Source organism: Mastigoproctus giganteus, chromosome 4 (genome assembly GCF_048544385.1).
Source record: "Mastigoproctus giganteus isolate SK-2022 chromosome 4, ASM4854438v1, whole genome shotgun sequence".
In the NCBI taxonomy this organism is placed as follows: domain Eukaryota; kingdom Metazoa; phylum Arthropoda; class Arachnida; order Uropygi; family Thelyphonidae; genus Mastigoproctus; species Mastigoproctus giganteus.
In genome coordinates this window covers 93,676,088-93,692,570 of record NC_143578.1, presented here as the reverse complement: position 1 = coordinate 93,692,570, position 16,483 = coordinate 93,676,088, and the positions used below count along the sequence as shown (strand labels likewise).

The 16,483-nt window shown below is 36.8% G+C and overlaps 1 protein-coding gene across 1 annotated transcript in view; it reads left to right on the top strand.

Moving 5' to 3' along the window:
- Positions 1-16,483, top strand: part of LOC150086919 (uncharacterized) — a 290,440-nt gene that overhangs the window by 178,788 nt on the left and 95,169 nt on the right. Inside the window, exon 8 of the mRNA XM_090372322.1 lies at positions 9,779-9,868. Coding sequence (XP_090228448.1) covers positions 9,779-9,868 — 90 coding nt within the window. The remainder of the gene's footprint in view (positions 1-9,778; positions 9,869-16,483) is intronic.

Here is a 16,483-nt window from a genome sequence, read left to right as displayed (position 1 = left end):
CTGTCTCAGTCCATCGTAGTCGCCTTTACTAAAGCAATAACCCTTCCCTTTACCCCTAATGGTAGTTACCTCTTTGAGTAAATCCTACTTCAGCACACTGTGATCACTGCCACCTAGTGGTTCATTTATCCGCAGATTCTTAATGCATGAAGAATCACTACTGAGAATCAAATCAAGAGTATTACTCCCTCTAGTTGCCTCCCGAACATGCTGATGTAGAAAACAATCATCCAATAAATCCGCAAAAGCCTTGCTAGTGTGTGTGTGACCAGCTCCCAAATTCCAGTCAATATCTGAGAAATTAAAATCCCCCCATTATAAGACTCTCTGATTTACTGGCCCACTCTATTTCCCTGTACAGTTTCTTATTATACTCATCAGAGTCATTAGGCCTATAGCACACTCCTACTCTCAATTTTGATCTCCCAATGCTTATGTCATACCAAACTGACTCGACACTGCACTGTCCAGCAATTTCGACTGGCTTCACTTCCTTGGATTTTATGTATTTCTTAACTAATAGCATAACCCCTCCTCCCTTCCTGTCCTTTCTGTAGATATTGTACTCCCCAAATTCCAGTTCTGCATTACTTATATCTGTGTGACACCACGTCTCTGATATCCCAACAATATCCGCCTTTGATGCTTTGAGCAATACCTCAAATTCATCAAATTTATTTACCAAACTCCTAGCATTGATGTACACGCAAGTATACATGCACCTGTTCTCTTTCTTAGCTACCCTAACACAACCCATGTGTTTACTTGTACCCCAATGATTCCCAGCAGTTTCTGAAATATCCTGCATCTTATTTTCCAGGCTGCGGCTCATTCCAATAGAAGCAGTGCAAGAATCACTTTCACCTCTGCTAGTGGCTACTGTTAATCTATTAATCCTTGTATCCCTCCAATCTAGCAGTTTTCCGACCTACCTAACACTGCCTCGATAGCATCAGCAAACATTCTTGCACCCTTTCTATTTAAGTGTATCCCATCCCTGTAGAAGCAGTCTCTCCTGTTAACAAGTACAGACCAGGCTGAAAAAAATTCTACCCCCTTGAGCCTTGCACAATCTTTCCAGGCCGAATTGATCAACATGGCTCTCATCATATACTCCCTCCTATCGTGTCTGGGCAGAATTGCAGACATTTTCAAATTCAACCCTAATTCACGGCTTTTTTTCAACAGTGACCTGTACTTGTTAAGTAATTCTGCTGGTCTTCTACTCTTAATATCATTAGTGCCAACGTGTACAACTATATCACCTTTTGTGCCCTTAAAAGATGATATCCGCTCTACAACGTCATCACCCTGGTCCTGTTCCACCTATCCTTTTTACAAAGTATGTTTCCTGTTTCCCTGACAATAGAGTCACCAACAACTACTAGTTCCTTTGGGACCAGCGCATTCTGCCTTGGGGGCTGCCGCTGTGTTGCGTGATGACCAAGTGCAAGCGCTGGCATTGGTGTTGGCAGCTGAGAGCTTGATGGGCCCTCACTTTTAATCCTTCGAGGTCATTCAACCTTGTCCTTCAAGCTGTCATATAGGCCCATAACAATGCTGAGTTGTTGCCTGATTTCCTTACACTCCTTGCATCGCACACACACACAAAGACATCCCCCATGGCAGTATCATGTCCCGTACCCGACTGCCCCATAAATATCAAGCAAGTAATGCATTTTAAAAGGCTGTGATTCAGAGGACAACTGTCCCCCCTCAGTTCTCCCCTGAGCCACAGCACTCCCATTAGCTTGAACCTTTTGCTTTGCTGCTCTGGTCTGAGTCATGATTTTGATTTAATTTCAATAAAATTTCAATTTCAGTACAAAATTAAAACCCTAAACTTGTATCCCAACACAGTTATAACGCTATATTTATGTTTCAGTATCGAGTGTTATCTACGAAATCCCTTTATATAACTTCCGTATCAAGTTAAGTATTAATTATTTATTTTTACTAATTATTTATGTTACGTAACCTAAGTCGTTATATGTATAGTTAAATGTACAAATTAATTGACAATGAAGTTCAACAAGATTAATAGATTTTACTGATTAATTGACAATATTATATACTATACTATATTAAGTTTATGCTATCTAGTTTGAGATATTTTGTATCGCGTAACAATGGCGGCAAGTTACGAACAGTAAACACGTGGATTTGATACCCTTACCGATACTAAGTAATACCTACAAAATCTCTATCTAAGTTACTTTAAACTAAGTATCGTAAATAAGAATATAAAGCTACTCTAAAAAATAAGTTAATATGCTAATTTAAGCTAATAAAACAGAAAATAAATCAGAAAAACTTCTCTGTTCCAGGAGTGGCAAAAAAGCCACGCCTGCACAGGCTACCCTCATTCTCAAAATATCTAATGTAAAAGCATGTTGCATAAGTTCCTAAGGAAATTTCTATAATTCATAATAACACTCTTAACTTGGTGGTGATATTGGATCTGTGGGGTTCTGTTCAAAAATATTGATCCTGTATTAAACATTTGTTAATGATTAAAATCTGAAATGTTTTCTACCTTCCTAAATATAAAGACACTTACTTTTTTTTTAAATATTTCAAGAAATATTTTTGCATGCTTAATGGTTTTTTTTAACAAAAATGGAAGAGACTAAAAGATTCGTATTTATATTTTGTCTTTAATGTTTTATTTAATTTTCAGTAGGATTAATAATTGGTCTAAAACAGCAATTTTAAATATTTAAATTTAAAAATAAAACATTACATACAATAAATACTGCAATCTATTAAGAAATGATGAAATATTGGTATACTCCAATAATTAAAGAATTTAAAAAATAAATAAATGCTTATTCTAGAAATTAACAAAGAAGTTTCAACCTGTGAGAGCCAGCACTACAGCTTTTTTTGCAATTTTGGGTGCCAGTACAGCTGGGTTGAATGCAGTGAAAAAAATTTTTCAAATCTGAAACTGAAAATCAGCCTAAATTCAGAAATGAGATAATTAATAGTTTGAATCATATTTAATCTCCATTTATAACATATTATGGTTTAAAGGAAAATTAAAAACACTTTTACATCACGATAGGGTTTTGAATGTTCATTGAAGTGAATCACATCAATTTACACTTAATACTTTGCCAACGTTACAAGGCTAAACTAAACATTAAAGAATTTTAATACAATTTTGGCATTAAGTTAAGATAAATTACTTTAAATTAACTTATTTACAAAATTACAAAGAATATTTTATGAGAAATTGTCCACAAGGAAATTTGAAATTAAGATTAAAATTTAAACTAGGATTATCAAAGAAGTAAGATTGTAGAAAGGCTTATCTGGAGGGGAGGGGAGAGAGAGAGAGAGAGAGAGAGAGAGAGAGAGAGAGAGAGAGAGAGAGAGAGAGAGAGAGAGAGAGAGATTGCACTTGAAATGGGCTTCTAGACTGGGATAGCTGAATTGCATGGCATAATTTATCTTAACTTAATGCCAATATTGCATTAGGTTTCATTAATGCAATTTTAATGCAGTCTTGTAACCGTACAATGCAATTGATAATTTGGTTACGTTCACATTTTAACTTCTCCTGATAGACCTGATGACAGCTTTCAGTTGAGCCTTAAAATGCTGCCGAAATATTAAGTATAAATTGATGTGATTCACTTCAATAAACATTTAAAACTCTATCACATTGTGTAACAGTGTTTTAAATTTTCCTTTAAATCATAATTAGTGGCTAACCACATTGTCCACCTTTTCTTCTTTTCACATAGCATTAGATGTGGACAAAGCACAGTCAATCTTTTTCATTAATTAGAACGTAGCCTTATAAGAGAAATCAATTGCAAAACACATTTTAATTTTTTTTAACCTGTGTTAGCAGAACTATGTCACCCTGAAAGGACTTGCCCTAAAAGATCCTATCAAAAACCCCCATTTTTACAAAATCCTCCAATCTGCACAACAGAAACTCATAGCTCTGCTGCTCCGCCAACTAAGAAAATATCTTTTTCAACAGAAGCACTTCCCTTTGGTTGGAAAATGAATTGAGGCAGTTGTTTATGAACACTTTACTTTAATATTAAGTTCAAGATTAAACTAAACAGTATTCATCTATGTAAGACTGCAGCACTAAACAATAAATTTAATTCCTTCCTAAATCGGTCCCTAGATAACAACCAGAGAACCACAATCCATTGGGCGACAGCTTCTGACCCACCTTCAAGAGTAACAGCTGAAAACAACACAACCCCCAGCCCAACCAATACCAACTGTAATACCCCTAGTTTGCAGCTCAAGTTTGTGCTGCAAACTTGAGCTGCAAATCTGCATTGCAGATTTGCAGCTCACTTAAGCAACAAAGAACTTTAGCCAACAAAAATAAAAGTACTTGAGAAAGGCTTAAACTTCAGATCCACCCTCACATTAGTTCCCACACTTAATATCTTTGGCACATCTAGAGGAAAGTATGAAGAAAATTAAGTCCAGCAGCAAAAGAGCACATTATCCTTGTAGGTAGCAACGTAGACTCTAAAGAACACAGATTATATAAAAGAGATCCTGAACAAGAAAAACAACATGACAAGAGAATAAACAGCAGCACAGAAAGCCCTCAAAGAAGATCTTACAATCCATATTTCCAAGTCCAACAAGTGGAAATTTCATTGTTGATTATAAACAAAAATTAATATTGTCACAAAATTAAAGAACACCCAACAGACCAGCACATCTACCAACTATTAAGAAGGGACCCTGCAAGTTCTCTAGAAAACAAAGAAAAGAGAAATCCAAATCTCTCCTAGAACAGAAGAAAATAGATGAAGACCTATTCAAGGAACTCGACCCTAATGCTGATGCTATCGAGCCAGTGTTAGATGGGTCAAAAAACTGCTAGATTGTGACATAGACTAAAAGATTAACAGTAGCCACAGGCAGAGGCAAAAGTGACTCTTGCACTGCTTCTATTGTAATGAGCAGCAGCCCAGAGAACAGGTTGCTAGGGACTTCGGGAGCTGCTGGGAGTCATCATGGAACAAGTAAATACATGGACTGTGTTAGGGTAACTAAGAGTAAGAACAAGTGCATGTATATTTGCATGTACACTAAAGCTAGAAGTATAGTAACTAAAATTGATTAGTTTGAAGTGCTGATCAAAACATCAAAGGCAGATATTGTTGGGATATCAGAGACAGGGTGTCACACAGATATAAGCAGTACAGAATTAGAATTAGGGGCGTACAATGTGTACAGAAAGGGTAGGAAGGGAGGAGGGGTTATGCTGTTAGTTAAGAAACACACAAAATCTAAGGAAGTGCATCCAGTTGACACGGGTGGACAGTGCAATGTTGAGTTTTTTTGGTGTGACATAAACTCTGGGAAAGGGAAAATGAGAGTAGGAGTATGTTATAGGTCTAATGAGTACAATGAACAGTTGTGGAGAGAAATAGAATGAGCCAGTAAATCAGAATGCCTTGTAATGGGAGATTTTAACTTTCCAGATATTGACTGGAACATGTGGGTTGGTCACTTGCACGCTAGCAAGACTTTTGTGGATTTATTGGAGAATTGTTTTCTACAGCAACATGTTTGAGGGGCAACCAGATGGAGTAATACCCTTGATCTGATTATCAGCAGTGATTATTCATGAATTAAGAATTTGCAGATAAAGGAACCACTAGGTGACAGTGATCACAGTGTACTGATGTGCTATTTACTTGATGCAACTACCATCAAGGGTAAAGGAAAGGGCTTTTGTTTTCGTAAAGGTGACTAGAGTGGTCTCAGACAGTTTTTAAATTCTATACAGTCGAATCAACTGATGATGTTACCAATGGTGAAGTCCAAATGGGAAGCCATCAGAGACTTAATCTTGGAGGCTACTAGGCTTTTCATACCAACAAAGAAATGCTGTTCAAGGTTCTGGCCTAAATGGATGTTGGATGAATTAATGAGGCTCATGGCAAAGAAGAAAAATGCATGGGATGCATATAAATTATCAGGCAACACTGAAGCCTTTGGCAGATATAAGCTAGTCTTTAATCATGTCACAAAGGAGGTTAGGCAGGCGAAAACTGATTACGAGAAATCTTTGGCAAAGGACGCAAAAAAAACAAAGAGTTCTTTACTTATGTTAACTCTAGAAAAAAAGGGGATGAATCAGATTGGTCCAATTAACATAGATGGTTTGACTATTGATGATCCTGCTCAAGTAGCTGATAAACTTAATGAGTATTTCGCATTTACATTCACACATGAGCAGTTATTCAAGCAGGGGAATGCCAGAAGTTTATCAAACTCTAACAGGGAGATAAGTGTTTTTGTAATAACTGAGAGCAAAGTGGAGAAGAAATTGTTGAAGTTAAAAATAAAAAAGGCACCGGGACAGATGGAATCTATCCAGTTATAATGGAGCAGGCATCAAGGGAAGTAAGCAAACCCTTATCCATAATTAGAAGAGCGTTCTTAGAGTCAGGGATGGTCCCCAATTCACAAAGGGGGTTCAAAGGGTGATACAAATAATTATAGACCTGTTAGTTTAACTTCTGTTCCGGGGAAAATAATGAAGTCACTGGTTAAGGAGGTGATACAGGATCACCTAGACAAGACAGCAGTAATGGTTCAGACACAGTATGGATTTATAAAGGGGAAGTCTTGTCTGACCAATTTGATTAGATACTATGATGTGGTCATAAAGGAACTTAATGCAAAAAATAATTTTGATATCATATACTTGGATTTCAGAAAAGCTTCTGATACTGTTGCACATGCTCTACAAATTGGAGTGGTATGGCATTAAGGGCAAGTTACTGCAATGGATAAAGGGATGATTGAGTGAGCGATGGTAGAGAGTGGTAATAAATGGACACTGCTCTACGTGGACTAATGTTATTAGCAGAGTCCCCCGGGGTTCAATGCTGGGCCCATTTTTGTTTTGTGTATTTATCAATTATATCAATTAAGGTATATGAGGCTTAATATCCAAGTTTGCAGATGATACAAAGGTTGGCAGGGTTGTTAATGACAGTAAAGACAATATGTACTGCAACAGGATCTAGAAAAGTTAGGTAAATGGGCTGAGAAGTGGCAACTGAAGCTTAACAGTGACAAATGCAAAATACTCCATATGGGTAGCAGTAACCCAAAAGAAACGTACCAAATGTGTGGAGCTGTACTTAGGGAGATGGAGAATTAAAAAGACCTGCAGGTAATTGTGCAGTCAGTTGCTCAGATTAAGAACCTGAGGGGGCATAGATTAAAATTGAGGAAAGGCAGTTGTGGAATAGATGTGCAGATGTGCCTTTAGCCAACGGATAGTTGATTGCTGGAACAGACTACATCTGTTGTTTTGGAGGTTGATAGCTTAAATAAATTTAAGGCTGAACTGGACAAACATTTGGAGTGACTGGATGGGTGAAATGGGAAGGTTTTTTTTTTGGCTGATGCTGTTATAAGCTTGCTTTCTTGCATCATATGCCTCAGCTAATGCTAATAGTTCCAAAGCTCCAACTTTTTTTGCTAGTGTCAAAGTACATAAAAGTGGTTTTCCAATAATGCCCATAGTCAATGTGCATTTCGACCGAAGTGGACAGATCTCAGTGTGGCTGAATGACCTATCATTCCTAATACCCAGAAGACCTCACTCTATCAAGAATGTGGCAGAAATTGTACAAAAAAAAAAAAAAAAAAAAAAATCAAGAACCTGAACTATCAGCCAGAAGACCCCCTAATTTCTTTTGGCACTCATATACACTACCATCCCATTAGATGAACAATATCAATAATTGTGAGCAACTTTGCCACCAGATCCCTATTGGATATCCGAAGCCACTGTCCTCAAGAGATATATTGGAACTCATAGACTTGTTAATAGGACAGCCCTACTTCTGTTTTAACAGTTCCTATTTCAAACAAGTCTCAGGGGTTGAAGTAGGAACTTCAAAAATTCTGAATAAGGGATGTCAGCGACATTCTCCTAGTCTGGAGCCACAGCAAGTAAACTGTCATAGAATTCTACGCTAATCTAAACGTTTGCCACTACAAAATTTCCTTCAAACTTGAAATTTAAGAAAATAAGCAACTTCCATTCCTAGATGTTTTTTTCCTAAGAACTCAAGACAGAATCTCAAGGTCTATCTACAGAAAAAATACTGCACTTTACATCCTCTCACCCATTTATATCAAAAATAGGTGTCCTCAAATATTATGGTTAGGATAGCCCTACAGGTATGTTATCAGGAGCACCTCCCACAAGAATTGAATAACATCAGAGCCATCACAAAACTTAAGTTACCCACAAAGAATCATGGAGAAGACCATAATTAGTATGAGGAATCCGGAAATCTTCCAGGGATTCATCACAGCAGGGAATCATCAGAGTGATTGTAAAAACAGCTAGAACTTTAATTGCTCTTTTATCCGAACCTTCTGTGCAACATTGAGAGATGCCATAGTGTTAGGTTCTAGCCACAATAGAACAGCATCTGACAAAAAAAGAATTTTCATGCAACCCAAGAGGCCCCATATACTTCTTACACTGTTCATGCAACTCTACTTGCATTACTGAATCCTACAGAAGATTACATACTAGAATTGCAGAACATAGAAAGGACATAATGTTTGGTAGAATCAACAAAACTGAAACAGCAGCTCATGCTCTGTCTTATAGGCATGTGGGAGTACCAAACTGTTTGATTCTTTCTATAGACAAGTCACATTCGAGGAGAACCTTCAAAGATGCCTTCTTTATCCAGTGTTTTTGAGTGTCATTTGGATAAAGAAGGCTTCTTTGCTACATCATGTTCCAAGAAGCAATAATAGAATAGAAAAGAAAAGAAACAGCTACAGTCTTTGATATATAACCTGTCTACTCCTTTTTGATCCGAATGTTTCTCTATAATCCATATAAATACATCCTTAATTCTTTATTTCTAATTTTCTCAATTTCCTGAAATTTGGTTTGTTCTCTAATTATCAGGCTTCATCTCCATATAATCTTGAAACTAAAACACTTTAGGCTGTTTATCAAGTGGGTACTGCCCATCTTATCCTGTAGCTCTTTTCATCTAGCTAATCCTCTTCCCTTTGGTTGAAGTCAACCCTGCTAGTCCATAATTCTTAATTCTGGTTATCACACTCTCTCTCCTGTACTATGAAAAGAGTTGTGCCTTGCCAGTTCAGCTATCCCAGTCTAGCAGTTTACTTCAAGCTTTTCCATAATCTGACTTATTTTGTAATCCTTCTTTTGATTTTACTTCCACGCCAAAGAGTTCTGTAAGTTTTTTTGTGCACTTCCTTTTTCCAACAACAGGTAGACCTTGTATTTTCCCAATTTAAATTCAAGTTTCCTTATGGACAATTTCTCATAAAATATTCTTTATAATTTTATAAAGAATGTAATTTATCTTAACGTAATGCCTTAATGCCAATATTTTATTTATATTCATTAATGTAACTTTGTAATGCAATCCTGTTGTAACCCTACAATTCTAATTTGATTTCTTTCATGTTTTAACTTTCCCTTATAGTCTCAATGACAGAGTTCAGTTGAGCCTCGAAATGTCACCAAAGTATTAAGTGTAAAATGATTATTCACTTCAGTAAACATTTAAAACTGTCATAGGGTGTTACAGTGTTTTTAATTTTCCTTTAAATCATAGTTAATGGCTAACCACGTATCCCCCCCCCTCTCCCTTTCACACAATTAATATTATTTTTTTTTTTTTAGTAAATGATAATAGAGTTTCTAGGAATTAATTTTTCATTTCTGTCTATTGGATTTACACAAATTTCATAATTGCAGATTTCATATCCTCTGAAGTTTGGAAATTTCACTCAACCGTTAGAGTTTTCATCACCAGAAACATCCAAAAATCAGATGTTGTCAAATCAAGTGAGTGTCGAAAACACTTTGAGATGTCTATTTGAGATGACATTATATAGTTCAAGGTTACCTCTTTTATACAGGTGAAAAGAATGCATTAAAGCAGTATGGGTATGAAAATTATTTTGCTCCCTGAAAATCTGTTGTGACAAAACTTTTCATGAGTTGTCATTAGGGGAAGAGGGATTCAAATTTGACCTCAAAATTTAATTGTTCTTTTATTTATTTATTATTATTTTTTTTTAAATAAAGTAATAGTCATATTTTTAATAGTCCTTTTAAAAATATATTAATTTTCTATGGTTATAGGTGACGTCGCAACTTAAACTTATAACACAACTTTTGGCAACTTGACGAAGCTTGTTTTATTATATTATATATACTGCACTTTCCACACATTTAATATTAGTCTTGGTATTGGCTGTACAGTACAAAGAATTAAGAGGCTTTTGTTGTGCTAGTGATATAGAATTTTAAAAAAAATGTTTTCCCTCTTGTAAATACCTACCAGCAGACCTTTGAATTTCCAAAAGCTGTCAGACTCAACTGGCCACAGAGATGACTTATTCTAGTGATTAAAAAATAAACCTTCCTTGTTTTAGTGTTACTTATCACATTGAAACTTTCATTCATTTCACACTATCACTTCAGTCAGATCTCCTCTGAGATATCTATTTACCAAGTGCTGTAGCCAGCCCACATGTTCAAAATATCTTAAATGAGGAGGGATTCTGAACACACGAGCCCTTTTTTCAATCTCACCAAGGTTTATTTCCTTTTTTTGCACTTTTAATAGTCCAAATATCTGGCTTATTTAGGTGTAATCTCCATATCATTGGATTGTTATGTCTCAGTGAAATAAATATTTTTCAGCATTAAAACAGTTTCCACTTATCAGGTCTTCCCAAAGTCTATATAAATCATCATGGATGAGCACTGCTTACTGTTGGTCATTAACTATTTTCACATCTTCAAATTTTGACATCATGCTCTGCAATCCTTCATCGATGTCATTTGAGAAAATCAGAAACAGGAACAGTCCAAGCAAGGGTTAGAAGTGGGCTACCTGTGGAACCCCATTTCTAACCCTTTACCTCCTATCACGTAGCCATCCCATTATCAGTCTAGGGCAGCGCAAGGGTGTCTTGGGGCCCAAGCACACAGTTGGTTCACATGCTTCTTGATTAGACTGGGGTTCGAGCCCGTGAGCCACCAAATACGGAGGATGCGGAAAAGGGCAGGGAATGACCACCGCATATCCCCGGGGCAATATGGCCTTAGTTGTTAATGCTCCTAAAAACCAAATAACAAATAACACAGTTGGTTTTGATGGCTCCCAAATTTCAACAGAATATTAAATATAAAAATTTTTAATATATAATTTTAATGTAAATTAATACAGTACAATATTTTAATATGAAATCAGTTGTTATTATAATTTCAAATTATTAATTAATTTTATATAAAATTGCAATTGCTAATTTTATAGTGTTTTTCTTAAACATTTTTAAAGATAAATAAAATTCTACAGAGGCCTTTGTAGCCGAGTGGTCAGAGGCGGGAGTGCCGTAGCACACACTCTCCAAGTAGACTGGGGGATCAAGCCCCCGACTGCTAAATTTGGTCGATCTGCCAACCAGCACTGGACCAACGTGGCAGATTACGGTCCATTTCCCTCAACATGAATCGTTGTGGAGGCTTCCATTCTGCAGTAGATTGATAAGAGCTGCAAGGGGGGGAAAAATCTACATAAATTACTTTTATTTTCAAAATGCAAAAAAACCGTACTGTCACACAAATCTGTTATCTGTGACAAATAAACTACATAATTTGAATAAGATTTTAAGCCAATATTGGTCCATTCATGTAAGACTTTCGGCAATATGATGTATATATATACCAAGTGGTTATAAAATAAGTTTCCCTATTCAGGAGACATTAGTGTCAAAACAGTTAGAGTTAGCACTGTGAAAATCAGTGGGTATGTCTTTTAGGGTATAGGGAAGCAATTTGTAGAGAAGAAAAATTAGTTCAAATTTCTGCCACCAGGGGGGAAACGGCGCTGCACGTATGTAAAAGTTGTTATTTACTTCAAGACACTGCTTATGCAAATGACATCCTCTTAGATAAAAGCAGAAAGGGCAACACCACCATCAATAACCATTATGGCTCTTACAAAAAAGGAACGTGCTCTTTGTTTAGTAACGTGTTCTACCAGAATAATAGTAATGCTAATGCAGCACTACTTGAATATTGGAAACTTAAAGGTTTGCATAAAGGACCTTTGATGTAAGTGGAGCTTCGAAAACTAATAAAGAAATTTGAAGCAACCGAGGAGTTAGGTGTAATTCCAGGCAGGGGACAACCACGTATCGGAATCGAGGCAGTGGATGAAGTTGTGGTTGCAATGGTCAAAATGCAAAACACTACCAGTCAGTAGTGCCTGCCAGAGGTGTGTCAGAGACTTGAACCTTGGTATACTGTATGTAAAGTGCTTCGAATAATTTTATGCTGGTTCCTGAACATGATTCACTTAGTGCAAGAACTAAAGTCTTGTGATCAGCAACAACGAATTGACTTTGCTCTACGATTTCGGGCTCGAATGATCATGTGGTCTGATGAGGTACATTTCACTCTTCATGGGGCTGTAAATGTACAAAACTGCTGAATATGGGGAAATTCATCTGCTGTGCATGAAAGACCACTACCAAGTCCATACGTTACAGTGTGGTGTGGATTCATGGCAGAGTTTATAATTGGACCATTTTTCTTTGAAGAGTCTACACCTCGTGGCCCCGTAAGGTGTGTGGTAACTAGTGCACAGTACTGCGCTCTTCTAAGAGATCACATTATTCCTGCTCTGCAAGAAAGGCAATGCTTGGAGACTGTAGTGTTCATGCAAGATGGTGCCCCTCCCCGCATTTTGGTTGACAAGTGAAGGAACTGCTCCGTTCAATGTTCGGAAATAATTGCATCATTTCTAGAGAATTTCTGCAGTTCTAGCCAGCCCAATCAGCAGATCTCAATCCCCGTGATGTCTGGCTATGGGGATACCTGAAAGACAGAATTTACCATGGTGGCATACAGACGCTTGTCAATTTGAAAGCAAGCATTAAACAGCATGTAGCCAACATCCTCGATGAGATGCTATGTGAACTTGTGTCCGCACGCAGTCCTCTGTTTTCAGAATGTCATCTCAAGTGAAGAAAAGCACATAGAACAATATTAAAATCTAATCCTAAGTTAAGTATTCCATCTGATGTTTACAGTGCCAATTTCTCCTCTGGTGGCAAAAATTTGAACTAATTTTTTTTTCTTCTACAGATCACTTCTCCATACCCTAAATGACATACCCACTAATTTTCAGAGCGCTATCTCTAACCGTTTTGACACTAGGGTCTCCTGAATAGGGAAAGTTATTTTATAACCACCTGGTATTTCATACTCTACATTTAGGGTGATCAGATGTCCCATTTCTGAGTTAGGTATCCTGTTATCCCAGCAAAGATGAAACGGGATACCAAAGAGTCTGTTTATTCCAATGGTACTACAGTAGAACGTCAGTTATCCAGAATAATTAGAAAGGCTGATTTTTTTTTTTTTTTTTATTAATGATAGTACTTGAGACAAATGTTTATTAAGCTATGAAAATATTCCTGTCTGTTTTTTTTACGTTGTATATCTGGTGAAATGTTGGATTAGGACTAATAGGTTTTCTTCGAAACCACGAGTGATAGTTTAGTCATTTACTTCCGTTAACCCAATTTTCCGTGACATTTTGTTCTCTTCATTTCATATTATGTTTAGCTTAGCTCCAGATTCAATAAGAATAATATCAGCCCGAAACTGTGCGATTTATTATTTTCCTCGGTTTTTTTACGGTAAAATGTCAATGAAAAGAAACATCACTGAAATGGGTAGAAAACTAGGAAGAATGTGATAGATATAATCAAATTGATATTATTAAGGAACGAGAGATTTTGCAGAAAGAAAAAAATTTAAAAAATTACTTTATATTTCTTTTCCACATAAAATTTGCAGTAAAATATCTAATAAAATAATACATATGTAAATGTGCGAATTGTTATGTGTAAGTTATTGTTATTTATTTATTTTTTTAATTAAATAAATTAGGTTTTTTCATGCTATTTAGTCTTTTTCTTTTACCTTAATACATTATAACAGAATTAATTTAATTTTACCTTACGTTTGGTTATTCGGAAATGATCAGATATTAATTATTCTGGATAACTGATGCTCTGCTGTATTTTATTTAGAATTTATATAAAAATTTTATGTTACACATGCATTTCACAAGTAGTAGTAGATACCATATCTAAATAAAAACACAAAAATAACTGAATATTTTTTATAAGTCAAAGCAGTAGCTCTGTTCCTCGTTTCCCCCCTCCCCCACACACCAAAAAAATCCTATGTTGTCATCAAGTCTGCCAGCTTGCTGATATGCATCCACTTTTCCCAGCATTAATGATGCCTTTCCTGGAAAATGAGGCAATAACTGCAAAGGCTTAAGTATCCTTGATTGTTCTAGAGAATTAAAACCAAAATAAGTTTATTACCCTGTTAGTTTATATATATCATTCCAAAATCCATAACTGAACTTTCATGTAAAGAGTTCACTGCTGAGCAAGTTCCACGATATTTTCAGCAATCAGATCAACTTCAACATCCTTTGGTTCCTTTTGTAGCTACTCAGACTATTCTACTAGCTGATGTGCTGGGATATATAAACAATCTTGCATTGCAGTGACATCAGTTCTCCAGAAATTTGTCCATCATGGCAAATAAATGAAAGATGATGGTTCATATAGTCATCTTTACTCACTACTTATCAAAGTAACTTGCATTAATTCACAAAATGTGTGCTTACTAAATAGTAAACTTTCTGTTTTCTGTGACTTCGGAGTTCCAATGTACAGTGTGTATACTTTCAAAAGTATACAGCACTGTACTTTGAATGATGGAATAATGTCTCACTGTCTAATAAAGTCATTGCAACACACTGATGTATGTAGGAACACCTTGAACACTTCAGAGTATATGCTGAAATTCTGGAGTTTCACTTTAGTTTTCTTTCATTCGATGTTCTCAGCCTGTAGAAACACTCATTAAATTCTGCTATTCTTTAAGGAAATTAATCAGCAGTTACATATCATGTTTTTGTTATAATGTCGATGATTTACAAATTCAGTGTTATTCCTCCTTCAAACAAACAGTGTAGTATGACATGCAGTAAAACTCATCGTGGTTGCTTTGTGAGATAAGAACAACAACATTAGTGAATGGAACAAAGGGTTGCTCGTACGAAGAAAGGCTTAAGTTTTGCAGATAATAGTATCTGGAGACTAGGCACCTGCGAGGTGATCTGATTGAGATGTATAAAGCCTTGAATGGTTTGAGCATGCTCAGTGCTGATGGGATTCTTCCTCTTGCTCAGAATAATCACCTGAGAGGGCATAAATTCAAATTGAGGAAAGACAGTTGTAGGATAGATGTGCGGAAGTTTGCCTTTAGCCAGCGGATAATTGATTGGTGGAACAGACTTCCATATTTTCTTGTGGAAGTTGATAGCTTAAATAAATTTAAGGCTGAGCTGGTCCTTGAGGTTGTCACGGACATTCTCTCAGATATGCCAGACAAGCTGCACTTGCTACCTGGGAGTCTAAAACGCTGATGGAACTGATATTTGGGTGACACTCAAGTCAAGTGGACCCAATTTCGGCGAAGTCCGGACGGTCTGTGACAGCAAAATCTTCTGCTTGCACCTTCACGATGGTGGGACTGTTAGTAATGCTGGGTATAACTTCCATGCACAAGTACGTGGTGGGTGACCACCCAGGTGTGAACCAACGTAAGCAGGAGTCGAGGTGTGGCGTCCACACCACATGGAGGAATGCCGCCCCTCTATGTTACCAGGCAGTACTAGGTGGTAGATGACTCTCATCAACCAGTGCAATACCACCACTTTGCTTATTGGAGGCTTGAAGTGGTGGAACCCATGTTTAGCCTCTAGAGCTAAGTTTCGGTCAACCCTTCCCTATCTCTTCCATCATGCAGTATGATTGATGACTTTTGAGGTTATGATGAACATCGTGGCGAGATCCAATATTCCTTACATTTTGAGGGTACAGCTCTAAAACGGTGTTTGCAGGCCAGCCGCTAGTTAGTACACCAGACCGACCCTATTGGTAACTCTCTTGGAGGCTTCCGGATCAGCTAGTGTATTATCTTGCTACCTCTACTCTGCCAGATAGTGACTGGAGGGAGTCCGAGTAGTGTGAATGCGGGGAGCATTGTCGAGGCCACGTTATGTCAAGGATCTGGGTATATTCTTACCATGTGTACACCGTATCCAAAAATTTCATTACTTCATACAGCAAGTCCCACCCATTTTTCTTACTATTGAATACACCATGAATTGTCAAACTAATAGAGCAAGCTTATCTGCGAAAAGATCTAAACCTCCCAAGCATTTCCTAATTCATTTCACAAATATACATGGTCTCAATTCTAATCTCAACGATGTCCATTTCCACTTGCAGTCTGCCAAACCCCATGTACTTTTTCTGACAGAATCTCAGTTATCGGTTGATTCAACTACTG